The following is a 16129-nucleotide window of genomic DNA, read 5'->3' on the forward strand; positions in this document are numbered from 1 at the left end:
CACACCCCACTTTTCCCCTCCAAAGCAAAAACGCGCTGTCATTCCCAGAAAAAGCCACCCCTCAAAGGGGAGGAAACCCCTGCGCGCGCCATCCGGGCCGTCCGTCAGCGAACGGCACCGGCATCCGAAGCTATTGCATCGAAGAATCTCGATCCTTGTGGGAAGTGCCTTCACAGAAAACCCCAAGGGTCAAATTCTATCGAAACAAAATTATCAGTGGTAAGTTTGCGAATGGAAAGAAGATTTTTGATGATATGTGGAACGACAAGAACATTGTAAGATATAAAGGTTTTGAAAGAGAGGGCGGGGTGTGTGTGCCGATGTGAGAGATGGGAAGGGAGGCACCGTTACCAACAGTGACGGTGTGAGCAGAGGGTTGGGAGGAGGAGAGAATACCATGATTGGATGCCATATGGGATGATGCTCCAGAGTCCATGTACCACTCTTGATTGCTAGGAAGCTGCATGTTCTGAAGTGCGTTCAGCAAGGCTGGATCAAGTTGCTGGTGACCTCCTGGATATCTTGTAGATGGTGACGGCATCATGCCACCGTTGTTGGTGTGTTGCTGACCATATGCAGTGTACGCCTGGAAAGGAGCTGCACCGGGGTGAGGACCAAGGACGCCGGCGCTGGGAGCACGCCAGCGGGGCTGCCACGGCGCAGAGGGAGGATGTTGTTGCTGTTGTTGAGCCCGAGTCGGGAGGCCGGTCCATGGGTTGAACATCCAAGGATTGTTGCGGCCTCGTCCGCGGCCGCCTCCACGTCCGCCGTTTCCACTGTCGCGGCCAGGGTTGGGGTAGGGCGTGGTGGAGTGTGAGGCTGCGTTGCGTGAGTCGTTGTTGTTGTACCCAGTGCCGCGGCCAGAAGAAGGAGCACGCTCCCCGCCAGCATGAGGGAGGATGCTGTTGCCGCTTGCCCAGAGTGCGGTTGCCGCCGCGTTCTTGGCGTCCGTCTTTCTGCGTCTCCTTGAGGACGAGAGCGGAACGTGTCTGCAGGAAGGATGGGAACGGCACCTGGAACGGTAGAAAAGACCAAATATGACTGAATTGTTCATTGAGGCCGCGGAGCACCGTGAGGACGAGCGTCTCGTCGGTGGTATTTTGGCCGACATCACTGAAAGCGTCGGCAAGAGACTTGAGTTTGGCGCAGTAGTCATGGACAGACATGTCCCCTTGTGGAGTGTTGCGGAACTCGGCATCGAGAGCTAAGGCGCGGCTTTTCTTATTGTTGTGGAAGAGGTTGGCAATGGAGTCCCAGACTTGCCGCGCCGTGGAGCCGGGAGCCATGATGATGTCAAAGAGCTCGATGGAGATCGAGCCGTAGATCAGGAGAGCACCGTGTAGTCATCGCGTCCCCAATCAGAGGGAGGCGACGTGTCGAAGGGGGTGGTGTCGGCGGCGCCGACGACGTGGCTGGAGAGGCCGTAGCGCCCGAGGGCCACGAGAAAAAGCTCACGCCACCTGGCGTAGTTGGAATCCTGAAGATCAAGAGTGATGGGAACATATGTCTTGATTGAAGCAGCATAGGAGGGCGGTGATTAGTTTTTGAGATCGAGTCTTGACAGGAGAGGAACGATGTGGCCTGATACCATGTAAATTGGAATATACCGGGCTGCTCAATGCCAGCCAGGTACAGCCTCAGGTACAGCCTCCTCGTATATATATGCATCCAGAAATTACAGAGTTTGTGTACAATACGAATAGACCAACATAGATGGAAACTATCTATTTGGTAGCTGCTTGACTTGCACTCCACGTTGTTCATTACGATGCGGCTCCGTCGGATGATCTGACTCTAACAAAGAACACTTTATTGCTTACACCTAGCATATCCGCACCAACCTGCTCTACTGGAGGGCAATTAGATTTATCAAATTACGCATCACTAGTGAACGCACGCATTGGATTTGCGGCGGATTCTATATGATTGTGAATTCGCTCCATAACCAAAAAGAAACATATCAATAGATTTAGGCTCAAGTTTAGATGGTAGATGATATTCATCGACAATGAAACAATTACTACCACCAGATATATTTCAATGCAAGGCATTTACTACCAAATATTTCAACGAACCTAAGGATTGTACCCGGAGCAACATTTGCACCGAAGCTCCCTTGACATTTCAGCAAATCAAACGAACAAGATCAGGATCCGAAGATGCCATCGCCATCGGATTTTGCAGAAATCTCATCAAAAACATCACCATAACCATGCGGTAAATATCACCCGCGAACAAAGGAGAAGAAAAACCATGCGGTAAATATCAGAACCACTATGGTACAAGTAGAACGAGGGGCACGTGAATGTCGCTTGTGCGTGCCAGTACTCATTCACTCAGCAAACACGCATGATGCACACCCCTCTTTCCGCCCCAAAGCAAAAACGCGCTGCCATTCCCAGAAAAAGCCACCCCCCAATTAATAGCGGAAGGGGAGGAAACCCCCGCGCGCGCCATCCGGGCCGTCCGTCCGCGAACGGCGCCGGCATCCGACGGCCCAAGTCCCCCCACCACGTCGCGCGGGGCCCACCACCACCCCCACCCTCCTCCTGGCTTCCCCCCGTCACCTTCTTTCCTTCCTCCCCTCCTTTATTACCCCCTTGGTTCCGTACCAGCCCGACGGAAGCGAGCGCGACGCCGACGACGACGAACGAAGACCGACGCGCGACCGACCTAGGGTTTCGCGCATTCCCCCGCCCCGCTCCCCCGTCGGCATCGAGGTACGGCCGCCCCCTCCCGCCCCGGCAGCCCCTCTCGCTGTGTTGCCTCCTGTTCGATTCGCGATCCCGGCGTGGCGGGCCAATCTCGCCGCGCGCCGCGGCGGTAGCTTGGGTTGCTTGATGATCCTGGATGACGCGCTCGACTTTTTTTCCTGCTGTTGCGGGGGTGTTTGCGGTGCTTCGGTGGGGTTCGTGGTTCCCGATTCGGTGCGAGACCCAGGGATCATGGAATTGCTTTCGCTTGTGCTAGATTTTTTCCGGGGAAGCGGGGGATCGGGAACTCGAGATTGGTTATCGGGGGACTTATGCTTCGTGGCTGCCTGTTCTGGTCTCAGTAGTCGATAGCTTAGTCGTTAGCATTCGGGCGTACTTCGCGGCGACCAGCCTTGCTGAAATGGGGGGCGCGATGGGTTGAATGGCATCACGAAGTAGATTCGGTTCCCCGTCGTGTTCTATTTTCGTTCAGTATCCACGGGCCTCAGAGTAGCTTCATCCTTGTGATGGAGGCTTGCTGTGAGATTAACGATTGCTCTTGTTCCTTGAGAATGTGGTATGATATGGTTGTAGCTTCCTGGTTAAAATTTGGGTGCCTGCATTGGAGCTTGTAGACAGTAGGCTGATGAAATCGTATTTGTTTGGGGTTTCAGCTAGTACAATTTTCTGTCATGCTATTCCTGCTCTGCTTTTATTAGGTAGTTATCCTGTAACTGTTGATAATTTCTTTCGTGTATCCAAGGGATGTCAGTTACTCTGTTATGCCGAACTAATATGCGGAATCATTTTTATCAAGTGCAAGCTGCATCCACTTGCTGTATTTTTTTCTTAAAAAAGACTTAACGTCCAGTTGCTGTTAGCTAGGTTCTTGTTGCTCAGTCCATAGATAATTGCGCACCCATGGCATGAAACCCCTAAGTTTGCTGTCCCGTAAGTAAGTAGGCTCTTATATATCAGTGTGTGAGCTTCTTTGATTGATGCATACCCAACCTACGGTGTGATACATTTTTCGCACCCAATGTACTCTCTAGTGTATTCTGGCCAACTATTATGTGTTGATATCTTGAATTCCGAGGGTCGTAACTCACATGAAGAATCAACAGCTTACGCTGATGGAATAATGTGGGGATGCATTTCATCTATTTTTCTCTTAATAATGCATACCATTTTGCACTCATCAAAGTGTCTGATCATCTTTGATTGATGTATATTTTACCTAAGACGTGATACGTTCTCCACGCATAGTGTACTCTGTACTGTATTGTGGCAAGCTACTATATGTTGATATTATCAATTCTGAGGATTATAACTCACGTGAAGAATCGTCAGCTTAGGCTGATGAATAATGTGGAGATGGATTTCATCTAATTTTCTCTGAATAATGCATTCCCTTTTGCACTCATTGAAGTGTTTTTATATCAGAGCGAACGAGTTACGTTCTCGACATAATTTGATATGCATGCAAAGTGTAGTAATATGATAACTGATGAGTCATGAGTTCACGGCTGTTTGCACAATACTTATGTTTCCTTGATTGTTTTGATAGGTCTGCTGAATCTTGAGCAATGGAGCGGTCTTTTCAGTTGAATCCGCATGCCACTCCTTTCGTGCCTGCCTTCAAGTCTCCGTTTGCGGAAAGCTTGAGAGGAAAGAAGGACCCTGAGAAGCAAGTAGATGAGACTGAAAAGAATGAGACTGCTGACAAGTCTGCCGGGTATCAACTCCCAGAGTCCCTTTCTTTTGATGACTATGCTGAAAGCCTAGGAAAGATCAACATCTCTACTGAGTCATCATCAAAAGGAGAAGGTGCTGAGGCAAGTCACGCGGGTAACCATCTCGCCGTGGTGGAATCTCTCTCGCTGATGTTCCCAGATGTGTCTGCTGACTTCATTCTTGAAGCACTGAAGGCCAATGAATTCGACGCAGTACTCACCATTGATATGCTTTCCGATCTGGTACGTGAAATTCTCGTATCCAGTACACTGATTATTTCTATGGTGACCTGATGCATTAGATTCTGTACCTAGTGTTCTGTGCAAGCCTGGCAACCGAAACAAACACCATGTCTTATTTTTCTCTCTAGCCAAAGCACAGCCATTGCCATCTGTAGACAGCATTAGCTGAAACCATTTCTCATTGCTAATGATCTTCCATGCTGAACTCCCTTCGGTGCGAAGCTGATGACAATGTTATGGTGTCCTGATGCATTAGATTCTTTACCTAGTCTTATGCGCAAACCTTGTAGCTGAATCAACATCATGTTTTTCCCATATAGCAGAACACAGCCATTGCCATCTGTAAACATCATTAGTTGAAACCATTTCTCATTGCTAATGATCTTCCTTGTCGAACTCTCTGTTTCAGTGTGAAGCTGATGATAACGGTCACTCCGCTGAAGTATCAGGAAAGCCGGAGCACCATGGCCCTTCGTCCACATAGGCGGCATGAGAAGTCTCCAGCTACATCTGGTCCAAGCCACCGTCATCAAGACTCAATGTAGCGGAGTACAATTTCTCGATTCTGCGAAGAATTCACCCCGAAGTGTTCGATTATTAGTGCCAAAAGCAACAAGTACTATGTGTTCGGGGTTTTAAATTTCGGGTGGGATAGCTGGTCTGTTTGTTGGAGTCTGCCTCATCGTGATGCCTGGTTGCAAGTTGTACAGCTCTTTTGGCGTAGCCGTTTAGACTCCAGAATTCGGAAACCCTGTGCCGCGGGCTGCGCTTTCATGAACCTATGCATTGCCGTGTTCTCCCGCGTTCCAAGCGGGGAGGAGACAGATCATTCGCCTTATTTGGTTGTGTGGTGCGGGTTTGCATGGGTGCAAAGATATCCGATTTCAGTTGGTTGTGCTTTGCAGAAATGGAGGTGCCTTTGCGTGATTTGACTGAATGTCATATTGAGGATTCTAGTGCAAGATTAGTGGCAATTGTCTTCTACTGATATGCCTTGGTATGAGTTCGGCTGCTGCAGTTAATCCTGAAGTGCTATCAAGTGGTAGCTGTAGCACATTTTTTTTTGAAACAAGGCAAAAGACTTGCCATCTTCATTGATTAAGAAGAAGGTTTAGACATAAGCCACGAGGCGGCAAAAAGGAAAAGGTCTACTCTCGCGACATAACAGTAAGACCAGAATGGGCCTCCTCTTTGATTTTTGCGATAACAATGGAGGTCGGGGCAGAGACATTTTGAAAAATTCATGCGCTGCGCTCCTTTAAAATTTCCCACGAGACAAGCATCATCAAGGAGGCGATGGCCTTCCTGTAGCCACCTAACCTCCACCATTAACCGCCTTGAGCCACCAATCTCTAAGTGAGTCTTCATGACGCCAAATCATCGGTGAGGAGTCAAGGATGCCAAGCCAAGTGCAAATTTTGGTCCAAATTCGAACAGTGAACCTACATTGGAATAGGAGGTGAGTAGCAGATTCTTGCACTTGCTTGCAGAGAGACCACAAATTGCAGCTTGGCCAGCCTCGCCGCAGTAAACGATCGGCTGTCCAGACATGATTTTGGAAGATCAGCCAAGCAAAAAATTTGCACTTCGGTGGAGCCCACATCTTCCGGATTGTAGCATTCATTGGACAAAAGGAGAGACCGGCAAATTGCGCCATGTAAGCCGAGGAGGCGGAGTACTCGCCACAGTTTGTGAACTTCCAAGTTATAGTGTCTTGGCTTCCCTGGTTGAGGGTTACATCAGCAAGCATCCCCTACAGGGTTGCAAATTCATGAATATGGGCCAAGGTTAGCCCCTGCTGAGTGTCAATATGGCTGATCCAAAGGTTATCGTCAAGAGCTTTCCTGACCAGGCACGTTTTCTTTTTTGGCAACTCAAAAATCTTTGGTGCAATGTCTTTAGGACGGAAGCCGTCCAGCCATGGAGATTCCCAGAACTTCAACCTGAAGGTCAAGAGGTGTTAGGTGGTAAATGGCAATGGTAGTGAGCACAGCCTTGACCAAAACAATGCGCCCCTGGCGTAGCTACATGCATAGCCGACCAAGGTGGAAGCTTTCCAGCCACCTTGTCCTCCAAATACTGAAAGTGGATACGCTTTGGTCTTGTGACCGACAGCGGAAGACCAAGATATCGCATGGGGAAGGTAGCCCGGACCGCCGGGAAGGCCTGGAAAATGTCGTCAAGGTCAATGTTGCCGCAACAAATGGGCGCCACAAGGCTTTTGGCGCAGTTGGTGACCAAGCCGGTAACCTCCCCAAAGGAGCTCAGAGTCGAAGCCAAGAAGTGGATATCTTCCTTGATCGGCGCAACAAAGATAGTAGCATCATCCGGGCCGACCACGAAGAGGATGCAGCAGGCCTTGATCGGTAGCCTAGGCGAGGATGTGATGGAGTGGGTCAATAGCGAGGACAAAAAGCAGAGGGGAGAGAGGATCCCCCTGCCGAAGACCACGCCCATGCTTAATTGGATCACCAGCAACACCATTTAGCAAGACTCTAGATGAGGCCGTGGATAGGAGGGCGGAGACCTAATCTCTAAATCGGCTCAGAAACTGGTGGTGATGAAGTAAATCCATTGAATAATCCCATCTCACAGAGTTGAAAGCTTTCTTGATGTCAAGCTTGAATAGCAAGGATGGAGCTTTATTGCGGTGCAGCCGATGAGCCAAGTTGCAGACGTACATGAAGTTATCATGGATACTCCTTTTCTTGATGAAAGCACTTTGAGTATTGGAGCTATAGCACATCGTTTTCAATACGATGGCCTGAAAAGGATGCCACTTTGTTCAGGCTTTGCTTTGTAGTACTCGTCAAAAGCCGAATTGTTGCTTTTAGTCTTACAATTCACCTCCTATCGCCTTTGAGTGCAATGCAGTGTAGACTCATTAGCCCCTATGTCTCAAAAGGCCCTTCTTGCACACAACATTCATAAACAAAATAAAACACAAAAGCTATTTGAAGTTGTAGGTTTCTGGCAGTAAATTATTTTCATGAGATACCGCACATAGTAGATATCTAAAAAAAGGGGGAGACTTGATCACACATAGAGTAGTTCGGAACAAAAACTAGAATTTCAGATAATTTGAGAAAGGAGCGTGTCACAAGTGTAATAGGAGCAACTGTCGCAAAATGATCATCCAAAAGATGATCATTTCATGGCTTGCCGAAAACAAAAACGAATCAAATCAGATAGTCCTATTTCTCCGTCTTGCTGACTGGCTTCCACCGAGCCAAGTTCGAAAGGATTGAAAATTGTAGCACATTGTTTTTCATTTTTCAACACGATGGCCTGAAAATCGACAAAATCGACCTGGTCGGCTGGGACCTCATCTTGAATAAGGTATCTCAAGGGGGCCTTCTCGCACAACAGCCAAAACCAAAAATAAAGCGCAAAAGAAGAATAAATCCGTGGCCGCAACCTCGCGAGTCGCGAAGCGCACGCACACAGAAACAGAACTACGAGCTCCTCGCCCTCGCCTCCCCCGCTCCACTCCGATTCCTCCTCCTCCGCCGCCGCCGCCGTTCGATCTCCGGGGCTCCGGTCCCAAGCTCCCGGCATTCTCCGCGAGGTTCGTTTCTAGGCCTCCGCTTAATTCCCCCCAAAGCGGGGCCGATTGGTGCCGAGCTCCTGTCGCGATTGGGCGCGGTGGCCGCCTCTGTCCCGATTTCCGCGTGCGTTTCCTCGCTTGTTTGGGGGATAGGAGTTGATCCGTGGGGGGCGCAGCTCTGGAGGTTCTGGGTTTCCCTTGAAATGGACTACTGAGTCAGCCTAGGAATCTGACGCTGCTGTTCAAAACGAACAGTGAGGTTTTTCCGTCAGTAGGGCAAGGAGCGTCGGTCCCTTGTAGTTTCGTCAGTCTAGGACTCTGAGGCCGCTGTTCCGAATGTGTTCTGCGTAGATGAAGTTACCGGCCGCCGGAGATTTGTACTTCTGTTCACAGTTTTGAGTGGAAGATATACTGAATTTGACTGCTAACAGGATGTCTCTTACTATTGTTTTTCTTCAGGAATTGCTATGGAATGCTTGACTGCGAGTTTCGCCGCGAGGTAGGCTCTGCTGTGGGTTGTGCACACATCTTTTGTTCGGATGCTGAATTCAAAAGGGAAATCCGACAAAATGTGGCGGTTTCCGTTGTCTCTCTTGAGTTAATTTGACATGGTATGTTGATTTTTTCTTGACAAGGAATGCGGGTAGGGATTATAACTTCGTATGTCCGAGTAAGCCCGCGGGCGAGAAGCAATGGATTCAAGGAAGGGTTCTCTGCTATTTTACAGCTTACACAAACTCTAGCCGATGCTGCAAGGTTGCCACTGGGGTGTACCCCATCAGCCCAGTTGTTGGCAGACGTTCACGCTGGAGATCTTTCGCAGCAAGTTTGAATTTAGAGAATGGGCCTGCACCATCGAGTTCGACATCGTCTTCATCAGGGCAGACTAGTGAGCAGCTTACCTCAGACCAGGTATTAGTCAAACTCGGTATTATATCGTTTCACATGTGAAGTTAATCATTCTGAGCACATGTACCACTTACTCATGAAATTAGCTGTTCCTCTGTGTTTACAAAAGAACTGCAAGTTGACACACTCTGTCTAAATGAAATGTGGCTAGAATTGTTCTCGTACCTCTCGAAATGGTTATACACATATTAGTTAATACTACTTGTGAAAAGGGAAAAGCAATCATGCTTGCATATGTGGGTGCTTAAGCTATGTAATGTTGGCCACACGTGATGCTTTCGGATCTGTTAAAAGAGGCAGCGGTGATTTATAAATCTTCTCTCGTTATTTTGCAGTTGAAATCTCTTTTGGCTGATAAAGAACGAAGTAAGCTTTTGAGAAAGCTAAGTGAAGCAAACCAGCTGAACCGGTTTCTCAAGAGACAGGTTCTATTACTGAAATCATAAACCATACATCGAATTTACTTGATTCATGGTAAAGTGTGGTGTTGTATGACTGGCCTTCTGAGGAATAGTTCGTTATTCTGTTGAAGAACTGCATATATACATTCATAATTTCTTATTTTCATAATATATATGCCAGGAGCTCTGACCCAAGCTGGTCCTAGGACTCTAACCTGGGTATGTGAGGAGGCTACCACCAAACCACTGACCTGCTCCTTTAGATTCAAAATTAGCCGTCTATCCAGGCCGGATTTGTGAATTGCGATGTAGGTCAGATACGGTGATCTTTTTAACCGGGGAAGGGTCGCATCTAGAACTCTTCTGCTACTTGCATGTTACAATTGTCAGTTCACATGACACTGTCTGCTAACTCAGCAAGAAAATTACCAGTGATCATAAATATAAGAATTCTGAAATGTTATATGTTAGAAGCGGCATAACTGTTTTCCAACTTAAGCTTATCACGGACCAATGAGGTTTTGTGGGAAAAGTATGTTTTGTGTAGACAGCAGCCCGGGATAGAGTTGATATGTAAAAGTCGCATGATACCATTTCTCTTAATAGTGCTAGGTCATTACTGACTAGATCTTATGTTCTACAGTCGCAAATAAAGGATGATGCAATTGTAAAGTTCAGAAGTGAACTTGCTGTTTTGGAACTTGAACTGCAGGTTAGCATTTTCTTTTTCGGATTGTTTAACTGTTATGCATAGTTAATTGGATTGGCTCAAGATGTTGTCCGGTGGTCACGTGTTCCAATTGTTTTGGCCCCCTTTTGTGTCCTGTTTATCAACAAAATACATGTTTGGTCCTTTCTGTGATCATTCAAAAGCAAACTGCACAGTTTTTAAGGTGACTGTTTGGTAAATGGTTTGTTGCTGATCAACCCCCCTTATAATTATGCTGATTTCACTTTGCACAATGTTGTAAGCTCTTAGATTTGTCTTCCTCAGTACTGCATGTATATAACTATGTTTTCTTTACTGGTTTTGTTCAATATCGTCTTTTGCTCATGTACGTAACCACCACCTTTGATGTTTGTACTGGAAAACTTTGTGCGTCTTAACTCTTTCTTTATGTCCACAGGCTTTGGTTGGCCTAGCTGAAGAGATTGCTAATTTTGATGTTCCATCAGGGTCAAGGAAGGTAAATGGAAAATATATTCAGTCTCATCTTCTCTCCAGATTAGAAGGTAATTTAGCAGAAAGAGCTACTGTTGGCATGATTGATGCTCTCCATCATTACATTTGTCATTGTTACCTGTTTTGCAAAGACATTTGACAATAGTACGGCAGCTCACTTAACAAACTTTGCCTTGAAGTGGCCCACTGAATTCAAGCCGAATGATGAATGCCTATCCTTGATGCCATATCTCCATAGGATTGAATGGACAGTACTTGAGTTGATTAGTCGTGGTCCATGTACAATCCATTGGAAATAAACATTTATTTGCTGTTGATCTGTTGTTAAATTTCTACATATTATAGTGCTACGCTAGGTAGGTCATGGAACTGAGGTTTGGTGTCTTAGGCCGGTGGAATTGTTCCAGTTTGTTAAAGAACTCCCTAGGTATTGACCTGAAATTTGTGGCCTACCCACTGTAAAAAAACATATCTAATTCACTTAAACAAATTGATCCTTTGTTGTATTGATCTGTTTGGTTGTCATAATAAGTCAACTATAAATTCCAGCATACTGGAAGTCACAATTCGGTTAGCATCATTGTTGACTGGCATGGAATACCTAGTGTCCCTAAGCAGGCAATGGTGACGATCCTTTGTCATTTATAACTGTAGTTCTCACTGTCATGTTGTGAGTTGTGATATGGATATCTGATATGCAAAGTAGGTAGGTTGACAGTGAGATCCAAGTGCATTTATGCTTATTATAACTGTGATCTGATATTCTGAGTGCTAGCATTTTATGATTTCTCAGATCTAAATTTCGCCATCGATATATTTCTGTCCTCACATTAATAATATTGGAGAAACTTCATGCTTATTGCAGCCTTACAGCAGCTAAATATGCAGAGCAGTCTTTAGTGTGTTCTCATCCCTTTTTCGTGTAAGGAAAATTGGCATGCCAATAATAATAGTTAAATGTGCTAAGCAGTGCCAGGCCAACAAATGTTCATAATACCCTTTTTTGTGTCATCTAGTAGCATAACAGTATCCAGAGCTGTATTAAAATATTACCTTGTTTCATACAAGCATGCAATGCTCTAAGTTAGACTTTATGTGAAATCGGCTGACTGATAATACTGTGTTTGCTTTCCTGCAGCTGTCCATGACAAGGTTATGGCACAGATAAAGGACATCGAGTCTTTAAGACCTCGAGAAATCACTGTCCATTGGGTTGGCATGGCTGAGGTAAACAAATGTTTTTTTACTGAATGATTATATAGAATAACATCTTGCACTGCTATATTTGTCCTTTCAGTTTGTGAAATACATTCTTATGCCTCTGCTTTTGTCCTCATTCTCATTTTGCTTCGTCCTTGCTCACCATGTGTATACAATTCATACCAGAACGTGCAAATTATGGGCTCCTTCGATGGCTGGTCACATGGTGAGGCAATGTCGAGAGAATATTCAGGGGATTATGCGAGATTCTCTGCGACTCTGAGGCTTAGACCTGGGAGGTATGTTTTTATCAGTTCTGCGATGCTGCCACGCTCACTCTGATTCATTAAATAAATCATCTTCATATGTTTGTGTGCATAATAAAGCTACGAAATCAAGTTCTTGGTGGACGGGGAGTGGAAACTGTCATCGGAATACCCGATTACCGGCGAGGGATTGACACAGAACAATAAACTCGTCGTGCAATAGCAGATTTTTGCTGCCCCTTAGAACTGTATTAGGATTGTACCAGATTACTACCATGGGTGTTCTCCTGCGAAATTCGTGTTCTATGAAATGCAAAGCCCCATTTGCTTGATTGGGTCCGCATGCTGTCTTTGTAATTTTGCCTCTTAACTGATCTACTGAAGCCACTTAGGAAAGGATCCTTCTTCCATGAATCCATGTGGTAGGAGATGATCAAATTAGTTTGAAACTGTTACTGCATATAAAATACTCTTCAAGGAACAAAATTCCATCCCTTCTATCATTATTCAAACAATGTACCGTGAGTATGCAAAGTTACAAAGTGAATCTGCAGAATTTTGAAAGCTCTACCTGACTCCGACGCACGTCAAGGAAGTGACAAAGCCTCCTCATCAGTAACAGCTGTATGGTTAAGGCATGCAGAAGTAAGGCTAATCTGAGCTACCACAAGAGCTCCTATGGTTATCAGCTACCACCTCCTGCACCATTAGCCTGACAACTGGGGACACCACTCCAGCTCCGCCAGCCATAGTTGCGGATGCCGGCAGTCCTGGGGCAACATCAAGGCACTCCTGGAAATCGGCATCGCAGGACAGGAGCACCCACTCATGGTCGTCGTCGAGGTACTTGACGTCGAAGGCGCCGGCATCTAGGCCCAGCCTCTTGGCCACCTCCTCCTTCACCGCCGCGACGCCAGCGGAGCACGACACCCTGAACCTGATGATGTCCCCTCTGTAGTTCGCCTTGATGGTCACCAGCTCCCCCTCCGCGCCATTGCTGCGCCACAGCAAAGACTTGCGCATTGTGGTTTTGGTGAGAGGTGGAGGATCTTGGCTTGAGCCTTGGGAGGAGGTGTCTTCTCCTAGAGCACTTGACAAGCATGGCAGATGAGGGGCTGGAGCTCGGCGAGAGGTGGAAGAAGCAGCAGCAGTCGGCTTCGGTGAGCAATCCGCCGATTCGATGGCCCTGATCTTGCCGAGTGCACGGTTCACCTTGCTGATCTTCCGGAATGGCCATCTTGATATGCCGTGCTGCCTGCAGATGCGCTTCATCGTCGTCGGGCACACTGTAGAAGAAGAGTTTCAGTTGCCTCATACACTAAACATTTCAATTTACGAATGCCAAATTACAACATGTTTCGATGACCTCGGTCATAGTAAATTCTTTGTGGTGTTCATCTTGGTTAATTTGGTGTCCAAAATGTTCTTACCGCCGAGGCTCCTGGCAGCATCTTTCAGGCTCCCTGAGAAGTATCCTTGCAGCTCCTTAAGACTGACAGGTCTTCCGGCCTTCCTTCCGGTCTTCTTCTTCATCTCCGGTTGTGGTACACGATCCTCGGCTCCACTTTGGTCTGCGCCATGGACGCCTCCTGCTTGATCGCCGTCCTCCTCGTCTGAATCATTGGTATCATAGTCCCCACGATCGTTCAGTTCATGGGCAGTGTCAGCATCGGCAAGAACGGCCTCCAAGGACAAATCTTGCAGGTCGCTCGTCGCCTCCAGGTGATTGCCGGAGCACTCCTTCCTGATCGTAGCCGCGACGGCGTCCACCATGGCCTTCTGCTCCCCGGCGCTCCTGCAGTCCGGCGGGAGGAAGAACTCCAGCACCACGCATTCCTCCTCTACCTGGCCGTCGTCGTCGCCGACGTCCATGGCGGACTGTGGTAGTCGCAGGGGCACGGCGAGGCGCCCTGCCAGGCCGTGCATGCGGGCGTAGTGCGCGAGCGGGTAGGCGTCCTTGGACCGCCTGGCGACGTCGGCGCAGAAGCGCGGCCCTCGCACCGCCGCCGCCTCGCCCACGAGCCCCTGGCCGCGCCGCAGGTGGTGCTCGGCGCAGGCGTCGCGGAAGCCGCCGTAGTGCGCGCCCAGGTGGAATGGGGCTCCGGCCGTCGTCAGGGAGAAATGTTGGTTGTCGTCCTCGACATCCGTGCTGCTGCACTGCTTGCACCTCACCCAGGCCTGCGCCAGTGGCAGCTCGTGGGCTTCGCGGACGGCGGCCAGCAGCTCCGACACCTCCGACATGGCCGCCTGAGTCGCCTCTGAGTTGCATATCTGCACATCAGGTGTTCATTACTAAGAGGTGGCTTTGGTAGATGAACATGAATGGATTGTATGACAAACAAATTTTGTTTCCAAAGTTCATGTGATTACGATTACGACTCTATTGAGTTAATCCGAAAGAGTAAGATGTAGAGAAAATGTGCACGCACCTCGGTCGGTGGCACAGGGTGGCAGATCTCCGAGCCTCTCAATGACACGGCCTGCATGCATAGAATGGCAGAAAATGTTAATCTTGGAAGCCTTTTGGATTCATGGCGGCTACCTAGCTAGACATTTCATGGCGGCTACCTAGCTAGACATTTCAAGGCGGCTGTTTATGTACAAGGAGTAGTACTAGCTTGTACGGTGGAGCGAGAATGCAAGGAGGAAGGTAGGGGAGAGACGGACGGACGGGTGACCTGGAGGGCCTTGCAGAGCCTGTGGGCCTCGGCGGCGAAGCGGGCGGCGGGGGCGGCGGTGAAGACGAGCTCGAGGACGGCGAGGCAGCGGCGCGGGTGGGCGGGGTCGAGGATGGGGAGGGCGAGGCTGGCCTGGATGTCGTAGATGAGCGCGTAGCTCATGCGCGCGTACTCGCCGGTGCCGTAGAACTGCACGTTGGGCGTCCACTCGGGCGCCCGCGCCTCGAACACCCGCCCCGGCAGCCCGCGCTCCTCCCACGTCACGCGCCTGCCCTGCCCGCCGCCGACGGCGAACACGTGCGTCAGCGACACCGTCCGGTACTGGAGCAGCCGGCGGCACCTGGAGGGCAGCACGAAGGGCTGCCCACGGGTGGCCAGCACGCGGCGGCGCTCCCCGTCCCGCGCCGGCGCCCAGACCTGCACCAGCGCGCCGCCGCCATCTTCGCCGGCGCCGCTCGACTCCTTGTACAGCCGCAGCGCCCGCGCGATCCGCTCCTTCACCGCGCCGCTGCCGCCGTCGGCCTCGTCGTGCCCTCCTCCCCGGCCGCCGCCGCTCCCATCGCTGTCGTCGCGGTCGCTGAGCCGGAGGCTGAAGCCGCCGAGGACCCGCTCCATGCCGGCATCCACCTCCATCACCATTACACCCAGGTACCAACAAACCAGCCTGCCGCTCAAGAAAGACCAAGGCAAAAGATCTGTGGGTGACTGCGATCAATGTCGAGCCGCAGCTTCGCAGATCCTAGGTTAAGCCGCGGGGCTGGTCAGCGTCGGCTTCTTGTAGTTTTATCGGTGGAGGAGTCGCGGTGACGGCCTGCGATTGGTCGCCGGCGTTCGGGGGCCGGAATATTACGACGCGGCGTTGGGAATGTGCCGATCCACGGTGGAAGGGGGGCTATGTCGCTGTTAAACAATGCCCGTCGAGGGATTAAACAAACTTATCAGGTTATCATCGCCCTGGCTGTCCCCTCCCTGCGGCTTCATTTGGACGACTTTGGCGATGCACTTGGACATGTTCCGTGGTACTGTGGTACTACATGGTTCTTGCCGTGCTTTGGAGCCAAAGAGGTTGGCTCTGAAGAAAGGTTATCTTATGTGTGGAGCTGCTTTATCTGGACGTCTTTTAAAAGATATAGTGGCTTCTTTGATTCAAAAGATTTTCATAGGAATTTTGGAGGATTAGAATCCTTAGGAATTTTTTCTATGTTGGTTGTTTGATTAATAGGATTTAATCCTATAGAAATTTTCTTTAAGGATTTTTTTTACTGCTTCCCATAGG

At 48.9% G+C, this 16129-nt stretch overlaps 3 protein-coding genes across 4 annotated transcripts; 2 read left to right on the plus strand and 1 right to left on the minus strand.

Annotated features, from left to right (window-relative positions):
* The first annotated feature begins 2552 nt into the window (after positions 1-2552).
* LOC123143666 (uncharacterized) lies at positions 2553-5507 on the plus strand. Its single transcript, XM_044562618.1, has 3 exons — positions 2553-2720; positions 4261-4669; positions 5079-5507. Exons 2-3 carry the CDS (start codon positions 4280-4282, stop codon positions 5151-5153), a joined length of 465 nt encoding a protein of 154 aa, XP_044418553.1. The 5' UTR covers positions 2553-2720; positions 4261-4279; the 3' UTR covers positions 5154-5507.
* Positions 5508-8086: 2579 nt separating this feature from the next.
* LOC123143668 (protein PTST, chloroplastic) lies at positions 8087-12514 on the plus strand. 2 transcript variants are annotated; one of them, XM_044562620.1, is made up of 9 exons: positions 8087-8237; positions 8676-8715; positions 8852-9128; positions 9461-9550; positions 10170-10238; positions 10654-10759; positions 11848-11936; positions 12096-12208; positions 12296-12514. In XM_044562620.1, exons 2-9 carry the CDS (start codon positions 8684-8686, stop codon positions 12396-12398), a joined length of 879 nt encoding a protein of 292 aa, XP_044418555.1. In that variant the 5' UTR covers positions 8087-8237; positions 8676-8683; the 3' UTR covers positions 12399-12514. The 2 variants fall into 2 exon arrangements, with proteins under 2 accessions (XP_044418555.1, XP_044418556.1); XM_044562621.1 differs by having other exon boundaries at positions 8864-9128.
* A 139-nt stretch (positions 12515-12653) lies between these two features.
* On the minus strand, positions 12654-15804 carry LOC123143667 (protein NLP3). The gene is made up of 4 exons (XM_044562619.1): positions 14854-15804; positions 14605-14655; positions 13606-14446; positions 12654-13461 (listed from the first exon to the last, which is right to left on the minus strand). Exons 1-4 carry the CDS (start codon positions 15490-15492, stop codon positions 12827-12829), a joined length of 2166 nt encoding a protein of 721 aa, XP_044418554.1. The 5' UTR covers positions 15493-15804; the 3' UTR covers positions 12654-12826.
* Between the last annotated feature and the right edge of the window lie 325 nt (positions 15805-16129).

This window comes from Triticum aestivum, chromosome 6D (assembly GCF_018294505.1).
Source record: "Triticum aestivum cultivar Chinese Spring chromosome 6D, IWGSC CS RefSeq v2.1, whole genome shotgun sequence".
NCBI classification, from domain to species: domain Eukaryota; kingdom Viridiplantae; phylum Streptophyta; class Magnoliopsida; order Poales; family Poaceae; genus Triticum; species Triticum aestivum.

Excerpts from the sequence above, each read along its gene's own strand:
- LOC123143666 (XM_044562618.1), top strand. The coding sequence starts at position 4,280 with ATGGAGCGGTCTTTTCAGTTGAATCCGCATGCCACTCCTTTCGTGCCT. Across the intron at positions 4,670-5,078 it reads TTGATATGCTTTCCGATCTG|TGTGAAGCTGATGATAACGG; the intron begins GTACGTGAAATT and ends TCTCTGTTTCAG.
- LOC123143668 (XM_044562620.1), top strand. The coding sequence starts at position 8,684 with ATGGAATGCTTGACTGCGAGTTTCGCCGCGAG. Across the intron at positions 9,129-9,460 it reads AGCAGCTTACCTCAGACCAG|TTGAAATCTCTTTTGGCTGA; the intron begins GTATTAGTCAAA and ends GTTATTTTGCAG. Across the intron at positions 12,209-12,295 it reads CTGAGGCTTAGACCTGGGAG|CTACGAAATCAAGTTCTTGG; the intron begins GTATGTTTTTAT and ends TGCATAATAAAG.
- LOC123143667 (XM_044562619.1), bottom strand. The coding sequence starts at position 15,492 with ATGGTGATGGAGGTGGATGCCGGCATGGAGCGGGTCCTCGGCGGCTTC. Across the intron at positions 14,656-14,853 it reads GGCTCTGCAAGGCCCTCCAG|GCCGTGTCATTGAGAGGCTC; the intron begins GTCACCCGTCCG and ends CTATGCATGCAG. Across the intron at positions 14,447-14,604 it reads ACCCTGTGCCACCGACCGAG|ATATGCAACTCAGAGGCGAC; the intron begins GTGCGTGCACAT and ends CCTGATGTGCAG.